The sequence below is a fragment of the Spinacia oleracea genome, chromosome 5, assembly GCF_020520425.1.
Source record: "Spinacia oleracea cultivar Varoflay chromosome 5, BTI_SOV_V1, whole genome shotgun sequence".
Classification (NCBI taxonomy): Eukaryota; Viridiplantae; Streptophyta; class Magnoliopsida; order Caryophyllales; family Amaranthaceae; genus Spinacia; species Spinacia oleracea.
Genome location: NC_079491.1, coordinates 55,503,332 through 55,519,877, shown reverse-complemented (window position 1 = coordinate 55,519,877; position 16,546 = coordinate 55,503,332). Strand labels below are relative to the sequence as shown.

Below are 16,546 nucleotides of genomic sequence, written 5' to 3'. Positions count from 1 at the left end.
TCTGGTGATAGAATAGCAATAAAACACAAATTATACACAATCATATATGCGCAACTAGCGCGACCGGGGGGAGGGGGATGAAAGAAAGAAGCACAAATATAAACCATAGCAGGTGTACAAACAACATTTAGACCCTCTTCCTTTCCTGTGAAACAACATGACAAAGAAAAGAAAAGAAAATTAAACATGCCAAAGAACTGAATAATGAGATAATTAAACATATACTTGTAAGTTGTAACAACAAGAAGCAAACATTGTTCCCATAACCAGTATGGTCCAAAGAAGTTAAATGTAAATAGCCTAGCTCTCAACTATAAGGACTAGAGCAGAGTTCCTTCAATTTCATTATCCAAGAATAACATCCAGCAGACATTAAGATTACTTGTCCTCTCGTAGATATCTCACACAAATTCCACCCAATCGAATCTAGAAATAATCAGAGAAATTGTCTTTGTCCCATAATGGTCCATGACAAATTGATAATAGCACAGGAAAAAGGACCAAGACAGGGATGAAAAAAAAGTACAAAACCTAATCCCTGTAGGATGAAAAATAGTGGAAAATATCAAGGTTCCAACAAATATGGTATTGAATATTTAAAGGCAGGCCGTATATCCATGTTTAGCACATAGTTTAGAACTAACGGCAAATATTAATTGAAGAAACATGCAAATTACCTTTCCCTCTCGATCATTCTCAAAAGACCAGTAACAGTTTTGTGCTCAACTTCAGGGCATAAGGAAAGATGTTTACGAAAAAGCTGCAATCCCATGTCCCACAATGACTTCACATTTGGGGTTTGTTTCACATATGTCCTATCAAGATACAATGCTATGCCACGAATCATTAGCATTTGGTCACAAAGGTCCTGCCAGCATTTTTCAACAAGTGACAGAAAAACCACTAGATCCGGGCTTTGGCCAACCAATGACTGCAGAACCGCAGAAACATGGGCTTCACACTCCTTCTCTATACGTTGATAAAGACTCCCCCCCATCTTGTGCAGGCAAAGATCATTAACAGCCTAAAACATTGAAATTTTACAAGTGTGAATAGTGTTCCAGCAGAAGGGACAAGACAGATTGTTCCCCTTGCCCTTTCAGGAAAGACTAAGAAGGCCATGGGTATATTACCTGATAAAGTTTCTCCAGGTCACAAGAATCAGGCTGCTTCAAGAATATAGCATTTATTGCTGACTTCAGGATTGCCCAAGTATCTTCCTCGAAATTAGGGGGGAGTGTTGGTTTAGCTGTTTCACAATTACCAAAGAAGAATAAAGTCAAATCAGTATTTTAAATAGTACGTATCCGTTAATAAAATCTGCAATTCCATTTGATAAAAACCAATGAGAACATAAACACCCAGATGAAAATGTGGACCCAGCTGTTTTGCTTCCAAATGCAATGATAATCCAATAATAATAGAACACATGCAGTTTAGACAGAACAGCATTGTCATTTGCATCAGCTTCCAGAGGATGTTTGAAGAGTAAACTTTAGAGAAATTGCAAGCTAAACACTTACACATTTATGTACTTAAAATACATTTGATGCCCGTAAGCCGTAAATCTAACTGAAGGAAGTACGGAATGAATAATAAGGCCAAGGAAAAAGTTGCTCATGAAACAAATGCCCACAAAATATTTAATTTTCTCTTCCTCAACAATGTTAAAAAAAGAAACAAGACATGGCCGATAGCTGAAAAAAATCTATAAAGACCCACCCATCTCTCTTCAGAACAATCACTCAGCAATTCAGCATTCTCAAAACCTTATTCTTGATTATGCAAATAGTAATTTAGAACTAATGATGAATCTTCTTTTGTCTTTGTTTCTCTTCATAGTTATTAATTCAAACATTCCAAATTCCAGTAATAATTCGTGCTTTCATTTTGATGCATTCACTCAAACCTATCACCCTTAATTTCCCGAGTCATTTTGATCCTATAAAAAATATTGCAGTAGAATCTATGAATCCATCATTCTTCTTCTGACGTAACCTAAGTTACTTGGACACTTTGGTTGAGAGAGGGTGTCGGTGTCGGAACCTCCGATACTTTGACACCCAAATATATAGCGGCCTTGTATGAAATTTATTACATCTAGAGTGTCGGATCCTCCGAATTACTGCATTCATAATTGTATGTTGGATTTTTTTTTTTTTGTAGTATAGTGATCAGAAAAATATTTCTCTAGTAGCCAACTCTTTGTTTGAATAGGGTATGCTATGTCAACCCATCTACAGATGTTTAAATGGCTTTGATCCCAACATCAGTATCAACAGAAAGATAGTGACCAAGAATTGCCTAGTATTGGGATAAATCTACTAAAACTGTCCTACGAGAACTAAATATAAATAGTTTCTTTAAGAAGATAAATTTACTAGCAGTTGTTTCTTAAATGTTATAATAGTACAAGGACCAGAGAAGCTTCTTCACTTCATTTTAGAGAATATTTAGCAGTGTTGTAACATGGAAAGATACTTCCACTACCCTACTCTTGTATAGGACAAATTTTACGCCCGATGAAGGCCTACAATTAGATATTATAGGTTATTCTGGTAGGTAGATCTGTCCCGTTAAAGCTGGTCTTTTGCCGTAATTACTCAGTTCCCAAAAGAGTTCTTTAAGCGATTCAGAGACTTCAGCCCCAGGGAAGTGTGACCCGATGGACGATGCATTTATGTTAAGCTCTAACAAAAAGTAACATAAATCTAATATTTGGAAGTTATTTTAAAATCCTTCTTAATTATCAGCAAGCTTAATTCTTAAATGGACCTAGTCCACACTAAATTTATTGTGGTTAAAAAAAATTAACAACTAAATTCTAATTTATTTTGACGTGTTTATTAGAATTATTATGAAAAAAGTATCAAACTGTTGTTGTTAGTACATGTTGTACTTGAATAATGTGATTTTAAGTTACAATTCTCTTTTAAAAACATAGGGTTACTGTGATTCAAAAAATGGTTATTATACAACAACAACAAAGCCTTAGTCCCAAAATGACTTGGGGTCGGCTAACATGAATCGTCATAGGAGATCGTCATTGTGACAAATCAAACCAGAAAGGAGCGGGAAGTTAAAAGAATAAACAATGAAAAGGAAGAAAGTGAAATTAATGAAAGTAAGATTAGAGGAATATATATATATATATATATATATATATATATGTATATATATATATATATATATATAAATATTATAAGGGATAATAAAATAAATAAAGTTTAAAATAAATATAAGTAAAATAAGCGCATTTCAAAATAGCATTTTAATAAAAAAAATTAAAAAAAAGGAACGCAAGTAAAAGTAAGAAAGTCAAAATGGAAGATTTATAAATCAAATGAAGTCATCAACGTATATTCTCTACCTCCACTCTGTCCTATCCAACGCCATATTCGCCTCAATCCCAAATAGGCTCATATTGTGCTCAATCACCTTCCTCCAAGTTTTCTTAGGTCTTCCCCTACCCCTTGCAATTCTATCACTTTGCCACCCTTCTAGCCTCCTAACCGGGGCATCACTTGATCTTCTGCTTAGCTGGCCAAACCATCTAAACGATTTTCCATCATCTTAAACTCAATCGGTACAACCCCTACTTTCTTTCTATAATCTAATTCCTCAAACGATCCTTTCTTGTATGCCTACACATCCAACGTAACATGCGCATCTCCGCCACATTCATCTTGTGCACGTGGCATTGTTTCACTGCCCAACATTCTCTGTCGTATAACAACGCCGGTCGAATTGCCGTGTGGTAGAATTTTCCCTTCAAACATTGCTGGATCACATAGGAACCCCGTGGCGCTTTTCCACTTTAACCAACCTGCTTTGATTCTATGAGCCACATCGCCATCCAATTCCCCATCGTTTTGGAAAATAGATCCTAAATAACGGAACATTTTAGAACCTTGGACAATTTTCCCATCTAAGGTAATTGCCCCTGCCTCTCTGTCTTGGACTCCACTAAACTTACACTTCATATATTTCGTCTTGTTTCTACTCAGCCTAAAACCCTGAGATTCCAAAGGTTATTATATCTAAGAAAATTGGTGTTTAATTTATTATAGTCACTATTTGAACAATAAAGGTCACTGTGTGTGTAAAAGGGGGATAGAGTAAATTGTTGGCTTTGGGTTCATATTGGCTTTGGGTTCGCAGTAATATTATTGTTGACCAAATCCACGCAAGAATAATCCTATCAACAATGATGTCCAACAATGCATTTCCTAGATAAATATACCCCCATCCTGACTTACTTCCTACCTAGAAGATGCACCACCATCTTTACTTTAGTCCACGATCTTCACCCTCGATACCTTTATGAGAGATATGGTTCATATGAAGATATACAATCTCCAACACACATAAACACCACTTTCGATTGATCACCGGGCAGTTCAAAAGATCTCCAAACTTAATTCTCACAACTGTAGTCGTTAATCCAACATTCCAACTTAAATAATCCATAGCATACTACACGGCCAAAATAATCACTACCACACAAGATTTTCTTTGAAAAAATATACTACCGGCCAAAATGTTAAATTTACTAATTAACCAACAAGTGTTCCTTCTTCATAAACAGCTTCCACCACATCAAGATAAACAGATTTTGAAAAAGATACTACAAGCCAAAATGTTAAATTTACTAATTAACCAACCTGAGTTCCTTCTTGATAAACAGCTTCTACCACATTAAAATAAACAGATAACGAATGAAAAACTAAGCAAGCAAGTCTTGTCCAAGAACAATCTAGATAATCCATAGTATACTACACGGCCAAAATAAGCACTACCACACAAGATGTTTTTGTACGGCCAACATAATCACTGCCACACAAGATGTTTTTTGAAAAAAGATAGGACCAGCCAAAATGTTAAATTTACCAATTAACCAACATGTGTTCCTTCTTGATAAACAACTTCCACCACATCAAAATAAACAGATAACGAACGCAAAAACAAGCAAGCAAGTCTTGTCCGGGAACAACTTAAATAATCCACAGTATACTACACGGCCAAAATAATCACTACCACACAATATGTTTTTTGTACGGCCAAAATAATCACTACCACACAAGATGTTTTTTAAAAAAGATACTGCCGAGCCAAAATGTTAAATTTACGAATTAACCAACACGTGTTCCTTCTTGATAAACAGCTTCCACCACATCAAAATAAACAGATAACGAAAGAAAAACCAAGCAAGCATCTCCAAGAAGAAGTTGGATTGAGGGCTCTCGACTAGCAATATCCCTAACAAACTATGTTTTCCACCAGCTGTGTGGTACCTAAACAAAACTCAGAGGCTAAGCCATTGGAATCACAATAGATGATGATCACAGTGGAATAACAATAGAAGTAGTAATTGCATAGAGTTACTAAACGTAGAAATTGTAAAAGAATTAGACGAGAAAACTGCAAAACCTATTGTGATGATATAAAATGACACAGAATCATGCTGAAGCCTGATGACAATATTAGACAACAAAACCAACACAGATACTTATGACTGCGATGCCAAAGCAATGGTTTGACAGCCTGAATGCCCTAATCCTATATTTCTTCTCTCCTTTTCTTAGTGCAAGGGAGATGGTTATAGTTTAACTATTACATTGCTTTACTATACTCAATAGCATTTCAATAGCAATCAAAATCTTAAGACATAGAAGAACAACAATGACAAATGTGGATGCCACTAATGACATGCATAAGGATCTAAACTATGCATCAAGTCTTTAGCCGCCAAACAAAATCTTGATCCAAATTATAAAAAGCAGCAACACTAATGTATATCCTAACATTGGAATGTCAGCAGTTTCAGAATTCCAGATGATAAAATGGCTTACCTAATTCAGTCAGCCATTGTTAGGAACGAAATTTTACATCTCTAACTTCCTAAAGAAGAGAAACCTTGATCCTATTAATCTCTTAACTAATTATCCTTTAAAATGCAAATAGCATAACAAGTTACAGATTGGGAACTTTGACTGTTAGAAGTCTTAGAACCAGAATTTCCCAAAATCCAATATATTTCAGTGCATAAACATAATTTACAAATGGCTAATGGCTAATGGTTGAAACAATAATATCCTCGACAACAGCATCATATTCCAAATTCTCAAACATGTTCCCTTAAACCTACGTTCTTAAACCTCCACCCACAACCCGAATTCAAGTGGCATCATCCTCACTGGTACTCTTGCCTTAACCTCATTAAAACAATGATAGAAAAGACGCCATCTTCTCTACTAAGCTTAAATATTTTAAAAACTTGCAAACTACGAGTCGAACTCCATAAATTACCGCCATTTCTACCTCAATTCAATAAATCGCCCACTATCATAAGCAATACTACAGAAAACAAAAAACCTTACGCCCATTTCCCAGTTCGATTGCTCAATCTACCGCTTAAAATCTAACAATAATCACATGATTTAAGACAGGAAAACACAACGAAATTCCAGTTTTTTCAAAAACCCTAACAATACAAAACCAAAGTTACCAAAAATCAAGAGGAGATAGAAAAACCTTTAACAAGCTTGATGACGAGCTTCTTGGTGGAGGGATTAGGAGGTGTGGCCTTCTTACGGGATAAATTAGCCGTAACACCGGCGGTGATCGGAGCACGGGAATTGGAGGAGGGGGAAACGATACCGTCAGGCTTGAGATCGTCATCCATAATCATGGAACCACCGTGGTCATCGGCGTCGTCGGTAGCGGAGTTGAAGGAGTGGTGAAGGCCGTTCTTGGAGTCGAGAGACTGAGAGTGAGGCTTGGGCTTCTTCATCGGCGGCGAAAAGGAGGTGCCGGTGGCGGATGTTAGGTTACTGTTGCTGGTGGCAGTGGAAGCGGAGGCGGGGCGCTTGTGGTTGGGGGGAGACATGAAATGAGGGGAGGTTGAGTGGGAATGGGATGGGGGGCTCTCAGCTGAGGCTCATGGTATTGATGTTGGTAAGAGAGAGAGACAGAAATTCGAGATATCGAGATACGGAAAGAGCAGTGACTACGTCGGGGAGACTATAGGGGGTGCGGCGAAAGTTAAAATGTATTTTTTTTTTTTTTTTTTTGATGTTAATAAGGGAAGAGCCCCGACAATTAAAATAAATGAAACAACTAAAGGTGGTGTCGTAGCACCTACAAAGTCTTCCCGCAAGAGATTAGCTACTTATCCGAAGGAATTATCAAAGAATAATAGTCTTTTCTCTTGACAAACCCCAATTTTAGCAAGTTTGTCGGCCACTTTGTTCCCTTCTCTATAGGAGTGGGTGCGGCAAAGTTAATTTTTTTTTTTTTTGTATACAAGAATGTCAGTGGGGGCAAAACTGTTTTTCTAGTATTATATGTCAATGACATATTACTTATCGGAAATGACATTCCTATGTTGAACTCTGTCAAGACTTGGCTTGGGAAATGTTTTTCGATGAAGGATCTAGGAGAAGCACAGTACATACTGGGCATCAAGATTTACAAAAATAGATCTAAAATGATGATTGGACTTAGTCAAAACACTTATATCAATAAGGTGCTTGAAAAGTTCAATATGGCAGACTCCAAGAGAAGCTACCTACCCATGTCTCATGGAATGACTCTAAGCAAAACTCAGTGCCCAAAAACACTTGATGAGCGTAGACGAATGAATGGGATTGTAATCCCCCGTAATTTTATATATTTTGTTTATATATTTTAACGTATATTAATATATTTAAATATAATTTACGGATTTCAGAAATGAATATGTAATTAAAATATAATTATTTTATTTCATTTTGAATAATTTTAATGATTTATGAAATCAAAATGTATTTTTGAATTTTACGTTAAAACGAATTCGAATTTCGAAATCACGTTCGATTGAAATTAGCAAGCAATCCTAACCATTTTGGATTCAATAACCTAAATCCTACTCCTAGCCCAATTGGGTAAAGCCCAAACCAATAAAACCCAAAACAAATACTCCCTCCCCTTTTCTAATTCACGTGAACCCAAAGAAACCAAAAAAAAAAGAGAAAACCCTCCTCCTGCTTCTTCACTGTTCACGTAACAAAGTGCCAAACCCTCAACACCCTCCTCCTTGCTGCCGCTGCTCACGCCGCCGGACCCACCGGCACGTCACCGACATCCCGTCGCCGCTGGTAACGCTCACCTCCCCTCTCGTCGTTCTCTTTTTCATTATTTCTTTTTCTCTTTTTCGTTTTTCTTGATCTCCTCCTCAACCGGTTCTTGTTCTCGCACAGCACCACCACCACGCTGAGCGTTCGTGGCCCTGCAATAACCGCCGTCCTCGCCGTCCACCCTTGCACGGTAGATTCCTCCTCCTTATTTCCTTTCTCCCGTCGTTCTTTTCCTTTTCTTTCGTTTCCTTTTCATGGCTTCTCAAACCATGCTTTGATTTTTTTGCCAGCAACACCACCTCGCCGCACCGCCATGTGCCGCCCAGCCCTCCTTGTCGCCGGCAGTTCTCTCCCTTCCCTTATTCGGTTAAACCCTTAAACCTTAGACTAATTGAATGTCTTAATTATATATATATTTTTTAGCTTAAATTATGATTCTTGAATTTAGATTATAAGTTTCATGATTTAATTTGCAAATTTCAGATTTTTACACTTGCGTAATTGAATTATTAATTTTCAGATTTGTATATTATAATTTAAACAATATTATTTTATTTTCAGATTATATAAATGCATTGAAATATTAATTTTTGATTGTTTAAAGTATGAAATTCAAGGTTTTTATGATTGTAAATCATGGTAGGTTGAGTATGGATTATTAAATTTATTGTTTCAATGTACTAGGGACGTAGATTGACCATGGTGAAGCTTTTAAATGAATTTATATTGCTGAAAATTTAAAGTACGATGTTTGCAAAAGTTTTCAACGAATTTCAATCACTAATTCAATAATTATGATTCTAGGAAATCAAATGTTTAAGTTTTGATATTGGGGAAAGTTCTAAATATGCTTAGGATGCATCTAGAATGCTTTATTATGGTTGTCAATGATTAGAAATTGATTGAGATTATTTATTGGTTGTTTTAGGCGGAGAATTCTCTTTAGGCGACTTTTGAAAGTGTTAAAGTGGCCTATCAGTTTGTTTACACAAGGTACGTACATACCTGTGTGCTTGGAATGTGTGCTAATTGTCGAAACCATGTTGAATTGTTGATGAACTTGGTTATGTTGATATCGTTGATGAATTTAGTCATGTTGAATATTGCATGTTTAATACTGTTGGTTAGACATATTGAACCTATATTGCATCTTGAGGGTTATAGCATGTTAGTATGGATGGTTGATACAAACATGTTTGATTGGGAACACTAGATTACTTTGTATATAATTCAGATCAGTGGATTGTTGTTCCCTTTTAGCTTTTCACTACTTTATGAGGGCCGAGGACCTCATTTAGTAAGTTGAAACCTTATACCCATATACAGGGTTGATCAGTATTAAAGGAAGGATTGGAGTTAATTGGAATGAGTCTTGTTTGATGCCTTTGTGATCACTTACTTAATTCCAAGATAAAAACAGTTGTAAATAAATGTGGATTGTATGCCTTATGTGATTGTTGAGTCATAATAGGGTGTCAATTTGTAAATCATGTAAAGTGAAACTGAGTAGCAATAGCTTTAGACTGTGCACGTCTAAAGTGACGGACAAACATGAGTCGGGGTTCATGGTGGTAGCCCATGGCCTTTAATTCGGACCGGATTGATCACCGTGTCCTATTTTTTATTCAAACGTTCCTTGATATCGCAGGTCACTGAGGTTACGGAGTCGCGCCCGTACCTCGTCTTCCTTAGTGAAGCCTCTAGCTAGAAAACTCGGTCCATTGTCTATTTCAACTAAAATAATATTATTGTTATAAAAGTCCAGTCCAGTCTAGCCTAGTCTAGTTAAGTATGGTCGTCAAACTATCATGTTTGGTCTCCCCTTGTTTATGTTCATTAGTATCATGTTAGGGTTGTTCGTTACTAGTATCATGTTAGGATTATTATTGTTTTAGTATGTAGTACTCAGCTTTGCTGATTACGTGCTTTGTTTGTGTGTGTTGATCATGGCTATGCCTTATTGATCCTGTGATGACCCATCTTTGGTGAGCAGTCTCTAAGGATCAATAAGCGTTGCTCATCTACAGGTTTGAAGATGATGCATCATTGGGATCGGGATTAGAGAGCTTGTAGTTATATTTGCTTTATTAAGTAATTTGGTTTGTTAACTTAAATTTGAAATTTGTCGTACTATTCGTATTTCCTTATTTCAGTTAATTGATTTTGGACCTAATATGTAATAAGATTATTTATGAACCTAAAAGTTAGTTTTATGTTTTCCGCTGCAAAATTCTGAATAAGCCGTTACGTTTTCACACGGGCGATAATACTTTGATAATTCCCTACAGTTATATTTAAAAAGGGTTATTTTAGAAAATGGGAATTGTCGGGGTGTTACAGGGATTCCATATGTAATACCTCGTATTTTTATATAATTATAAATATATTTTATTATATTTATAAAGCATTTCGTTGTATTTTTATAAATCAATTTCATTTAATGAGAATTAAATGCGCTTTTAATTTAAATATTAATTATTTTGAAAACCGGATTTTATTAAATAAATTCAAGGAATTTATTTAATCGGGAATTGTTGGGTCGTATTTCAAAAATAAATTTAATAAACTTAAAGCCCGGTCGTTTTGTTTTATTTAAACCCAACAAAGCTTGCAAGGAAATTAATGGACTAAGCCCGAAAGCAAGCCCAACTCAAAAGTACCCTAACCTAGCCCACAAAGGAGAGGAACCTATAAATAAGACCCCATGTCAAACCCTCACAACCAAAAATTCAAAAATCTCTCTCTCCTCTTCCCCTCTCCTTGCGGCACACTCAACCCTCACGCCTCTCTCCTTCTTCGCCCTTGCTTGCGGCGCAAGGAAGCTCGCCCGTCTCTCCCTCTCGCCTTCCCCCCGCCGCAGCGTAGCATATTGTGCCTGCGTGTTGTGCGGTGGTGCCTTGCTGCTCGCCCACTCGTCCCTTGCTCGCCCTCGTCCCGCGTCGCGTCGCAGCACAACAGCAGTGCTGTGTGTGCGCGCGCTGTGTCCCGCCTGTGCCCAACGCCTCTCACTTGTCCCTTGCGCGCACGCTGTGTGCGTGCGTGTGTCTTGATGTGCCCAACGCCCTCGTCGCCTGCACCGTCCCTTGCGCGCGTGCGCCCTTGCCGTGGTGCGTTGCGTCGCTGCTGCTATTATTGTTGTTGTCGTGTGTGTTGGTCGGCACACATACACACGATTAATTAATCGTTGTGTGTGTGTGTGTTGATCAATTGTTTAATCAAATTTTGTTTTCAAAAATATTATTTTTCAGTTTTAAATCGATTTAATTATTGTGATTAGTTTAATTACTGGATTGTTTAGATTAATTAAAACGGTTATGAACACCGTATTGGGTTAGTAGTATGTTTTAATTAAAGAAATTGGTTTTGATGTTTGAAATTATAATTTTCAGATTATATATGTTTATAAAGTGTGGATTTTTGAAGTCAAAACATGTTTTCGGATTAAACTATTGCTAGGGTTTTGGTTTCAAATTGATTGAGCAATTGATTTACATAATTTCATGACAATTTAAATTATGGGAATCAATCTAAATTTTCAGAATGTTTATAAGTTTTAAAAGGTTGGTTTTTAAGGGTTTTAAAGCTAAAAAGTCAATGTTTTTATGATAGGACTTGAGTTGACTATTTGAGACTATTAAATTACCAATTAATGAATGAATTTTAATTAAACTAAGAGCTTTAGTTTCTTAAATAGTTGCTGGAAATTTAGTAAGCATGGATAATAATTTAGTTCTCTTATTTTGTTTTATAGGAGTTGATTTCTAGTGAGTCGTGATTCGCACAGTGGCCCCGTACTTAGGTATTCCAGGTACGTACAAGACTAGGGTGACCACCCATCCCTTGAGGACTTTGTGAAGTGTATTGAATGCGAATCATGTGAATTTATATGCTATGAATTCATGTTTGATGATTGGGAATGATTATGCTGTTATGAATTCATGTTTAATGTTGAGAACGAGCATGTTATTACTATTGTTGAATCTATGTGAACGAGCAAGTTATGAATTGGATTATGCTTTGTAGATTCTATTGAACTATCATGTTATGGACTTTTATAATCGTTGAATTATGTCAAGCATGTTGTTCAAGTTGGTTTGCATGTATGAGTAGTGCGCATGCAAGTTGTTATTATTGTTATGCTATAGTACAGGATGTCTAGCATAATGATTGAGCCAGTCGAATATTGCCAGTGAGCAATATATATTCTACCAAATGGGTAGACTATGTTAGAGAGTCTATGTGAATTGAATTAAGGACAATTCGTGCTAAGGGCACACCCCGCTTGTTAATAGGCAATGCCGGGTTATCTCAAACAGTGTTTTTGAGAAGGAACAATGGGAGTAATTTCACTTGAGTCTTGTTTGATCGCAAGTCCTAAAGAAGTAAAATATTAAAGAGTCATTGCGGAATTGTTTAATTGTTTGTATGTTGTGTCTTGAGTAGAGTCTTGAGTCGCCCTGAACATAATATACTAGTTAACGTAAAGTGTAACCCAAAGAGCTTCAAAACTCTTGGATCGTATATACCTTGAGTATGAACAATGGGGGAGTCTTGCCGGAAAACTTGTACTCCTAGAATGATACAAGACGTTGTTTCATTCTCTTTTATGTCGTTGTGCATTGGAATTCCTGTCGGTATGGCCCGACTGTCGGTAGTAGCCCGACTTATTTTGGTGTATGGTTGGCTCCCATCACCCTTTTCTTTCCTTTTGAGGATACCTTACTTTACCCGTTCGAAGCTACTTTTTTATTAAACTGTGAGTCAAGAGTCGTGTCAAGTGTCGAGTCTTGTCTCCATGTTTACTTGTTTATTTTATGGCTTTTGCATGTGGATTATTTAAATTGTCGAGTGAAGCATGTTAGGATAAAATGTTATTCTAGCTTGTTCGTACTCAACTTTCGCCGACTTCGTGCTTTATGTCTTTTGGTCATGGCCTTGGCCTTAATGACCCTATGATGATCCATCAATTGCATTTGCGTTGTTGGGGAGTAGAATTTTAATAAAGCATGTTTGTAGAGATAACTTGCGGGAGAAGTTATCATGGGATTCGAGTTGAGAGTTTATTCTTCCGTAATACTTAAACTCTATTTTTATTTATAGTCATGACTACTACTACTTTTTTCAGTTAATGGATTTCAAACGGTTTGTTTTAGTTTGGGCCAAAACGGTTCCAACTTGTTTTAATTACCATTAACTATTTATTTAATGTGTTTGAAAGTTAGTTAATTCCGCTGCGTAATTCTGGTAAATAGCCTTAGCCGTTATCACGGTAGCGGTAATATCTTGGTAATTCCTGTGTTTTAAGTCGGAAAATGTTTTATAAAAAGCAAGGAATTATTAGGGTGTTACAAAGTGGTATTTGCAGAGCTCTAGTTTGAGAGCTGCTTTGCATTAATTAATAGTGCAAAGTGGTAACTCCTTAAACTACGATTGCAGAACTTTAGGATTTTCGAAAACTATTTTCCTAAAGTCAAAACGTTATTTATGAGTACTCAAAATTTTGAAAAGCCAAATACCAATTATTTCTAGTAATTGAAAATTATTTTAATAAAATTTTGAATTATTTTTTTGAGTTTCCGAAATATTTTCGGATTTTTTTTTAAAAAAAAATTATTTTCAGATTTTTCCGAATTTTCGAAAAAAAAGTTTAATAATAATAAAATATTTTTCGAAAATTCCGAATTATTTATTTATTTATTGAATTCTTTTAATTATTTTTGAAAATAATCGAATTAATTAAATTATTCGATTAATTATTTTAAATTTTCAATTTTAATTTTAATAATTTCGTGTATATTTGAAGTTATTTATTTAAATTAATTTCGAAATTTTTTATTTCTTTTCTAAGTGAGGAATGGGTAGAATAAGAAGGGTATAATTAGTCTAAGTATGTGTTGTTAAGTATGCCTTTCTAACCAAGTGTTATGTGATTATGCCTTGATTTTTGTGATCTTTTAATTAAAGTTTGATCATGTTTTGTTTTATTTATGTGATTAATTGCATCACGATTCATGATTAAGCATGTACTTGTGCATTGAAATTGTATGGCTCAACGAACTTACTTTGTTTTTGGAACACTTTAGTAAGACTTTGTAGTTGTTAACTTTCAGGATTAAGATGTTGATTTCAAAGTACGCAAATCTAGGGAACCTAGAGAAGCTAGACTGTGAGACCCCACACATTTATGTCAAGAAGATTGAGTTTGCCTGCAATTACTTTGCTATAGTGCAGAACCTACCTGAATTAAGGAAGAAAGATGTTATGACAGACATGGTTATTCATTGCTTACCTTCCAAGAACCCATACATAGAGCTTAAGAACCGATTTCGAGACATGCATATGGAAAATGGTATTCCTAATTACTACAAGTATGGTACTCTAGATGGTAGATGGAGGTACGATTTGGAGATTATGACTACAGTCATAGAGTTAGCGGAGGAATGTTTCGTGGATGGCAAGATAGTGTCAAGTGTTCACAATGTAGGAGTATACCATGATACAGAGACTCAGATGGATGAGGATAGTGATGATGATGTTGTTGAGATTGAGAACCCTAATCCTATCATTCCTGAACCCACTATTGAGATCTCCAGTGATACAGAAATTGAGCCTGAAATCAACGATGATGAAGTGAACAGTGTGCTACAGCAAAACAATGAGGATATAGAGTATGAGTCTGATCCGGAGGAAGACTTTGATGACTTTGAAGACCATGAGCACTCTTCACCAGTTTGTAGAGGTGGTTGGATAGTAGAGTAGCCTTTTAAAGCTTTTGTAATAGCTAGTGCCTAGATTTAGTGAAGCAATAAAGTAGTACACTACTATTTATGGTTTTAGTAGTTCAGTTTTGTGATTTCCGAATAAAGTACGATCCAAAGGATGTATCATCTTTTTCCATTGAAGTAATAAAATCTAGAATTCCTTCTTATATCCTTAATTCTAAGTCTATACTATCTTTGAGCGATTATCGCGAAAGGAATTTTATGCATTTCTTCAATGAAATTGTACTTGCAAGGTGGTCCAATCTTTCACCACTTGAACTTTGTGATGCGGACTAAGGGGAAAAGCGGCCCATAAACAGGCGCCTATCCTGCTTAGGGTCCGAAATTTTTGTGTTTATGCACCGATGGAATGACTAGCTAGTGCAATGTGATAGTAAGGCAGTGTCCAACCTCAGTTGTTAAAGTAGTCTTTTGTTTTATTCAGGAGAAGGGAAATGGCTACCCAAGGAATTGCTGACGTGGTCAGGCAACTAGCCGAAGTAGTGCATAACTTAGCACAGAATAGGAATAACCAGGGAGTTGATCCAGCTGGTGAGATGTTTAAGAAGGTGGCCCAAAGTAAGCCTCCTTTCACTACTAGAAATGAGAGGTTTAACGACAAATTTATAACGACATGTAAAATCAATTGTCGTTAAAAGACTCAAATTTCCACAACATAAGTGAAAAACCAGCGCTAGGGTTTTTATTTAATTTAATGAAATAATTTGAGCGGCTTTTTCAATATCTGGTTCGTCGTTAATGTTCAGAGAAGAAAAATAATATGGAAAACTTCACCCTAAATCTCCAAACCTTTATGTAATTTTCCTTTCTCTTATTTCTACAATTCAAGCTCGAACGTAAAGCTTTACCAGATCTAAGAGGGGGCAACATCATAAGAGTGATTAAATTAAAAAAAAGAAGGTAATTTTTTTTCTCCTACTTGATGAGAATTCGATTTCTAGGGTTCTAGTTGATAAATTCAATAACGAATACCCGACTTTTTTGGGGTTCTCTAATTTCATTCTCTATCAAATGTGTTTTGTGAGGTTGGTTTTTATGAATTTCGAGCAATTTCCTAATTGCAATCGAAACCCATGTTATGAATTGGGTAATTTTCAATTTCTGCTTCTGGAGTTTGTACTTTTCGTTATTATACTCGCTGTACATCAATGGATTCTGTGTTTTTTTAATTTTTCTGTCAATTCTGATTGAATTTGTCACCAATTTCTCTTTGAATTGATGTTTAATTTTATATTTTGAATCGAAGAATAGTATTTTAGTTTTTATCTTCTTTGGATCATATTTAATGTTTCTTTTATAAGAGTATCTGGTTCAAAATTTTACTCTTTGTTAATTACATGGTATTGGATTTTTCATTGTTATTATCCGGAATATTGTTGTTGAAGCTTAAATTTCTTGATGGAATCAACAGGTGAGGCTGTAAAAAGGTGAGTTTTTGGGGATATTGTCTGCCCAAAAAAGATGTTTGGTTTCATAGAGATGATATGGTGGGCTATTTTTCCTTACACTGCAAGCTTTTTTTTATTATGTTAATTTATCAGCAAGTTTAATTTCTATTTTTTCAAACTCATTAGTATATTGCATTTTTATTAGCTTGCTTTTAAATTTGTTTATTGATATACTACTGTAAAATGTTAGGATTGGATC

At 35.7% G+C, this 16,546-nt stretch overlaps 1 protein-coding gene across 1 annotated transcript in view; it reads right to left on the bottom strand.

The window, feature by feature from the left end:
• LOC110792205 (cullin-4) overlaps positions 1-7,082 on the bottom strand; it is a 30,321-nt gene extending 23,239 nt beyond the window's left edge. Inside the window, exons 1-3 of the mRNA XM_021997016.2 lie at positions 6,535-7,082; positions 1,134-1,249; positions 678-1,024 (exon numbers count right to left, since the gene is read on the bottom strand). Of these exons, the coding sequence (XP_021852708.1) occupies positions 678-1,024; positions 1,134-1,249; positions 6,535-6,889 (818 nt within the window). The 5' untranslated portion in view covers positions 6,890-7,082. The remainder of the gene's footprint in view (positions 1-677; positions 1,025-1,133; positions 1,250-6,534) is intronic.
• Positions 7,083-16,546: the final 9,464 nt, after the last annotated feature.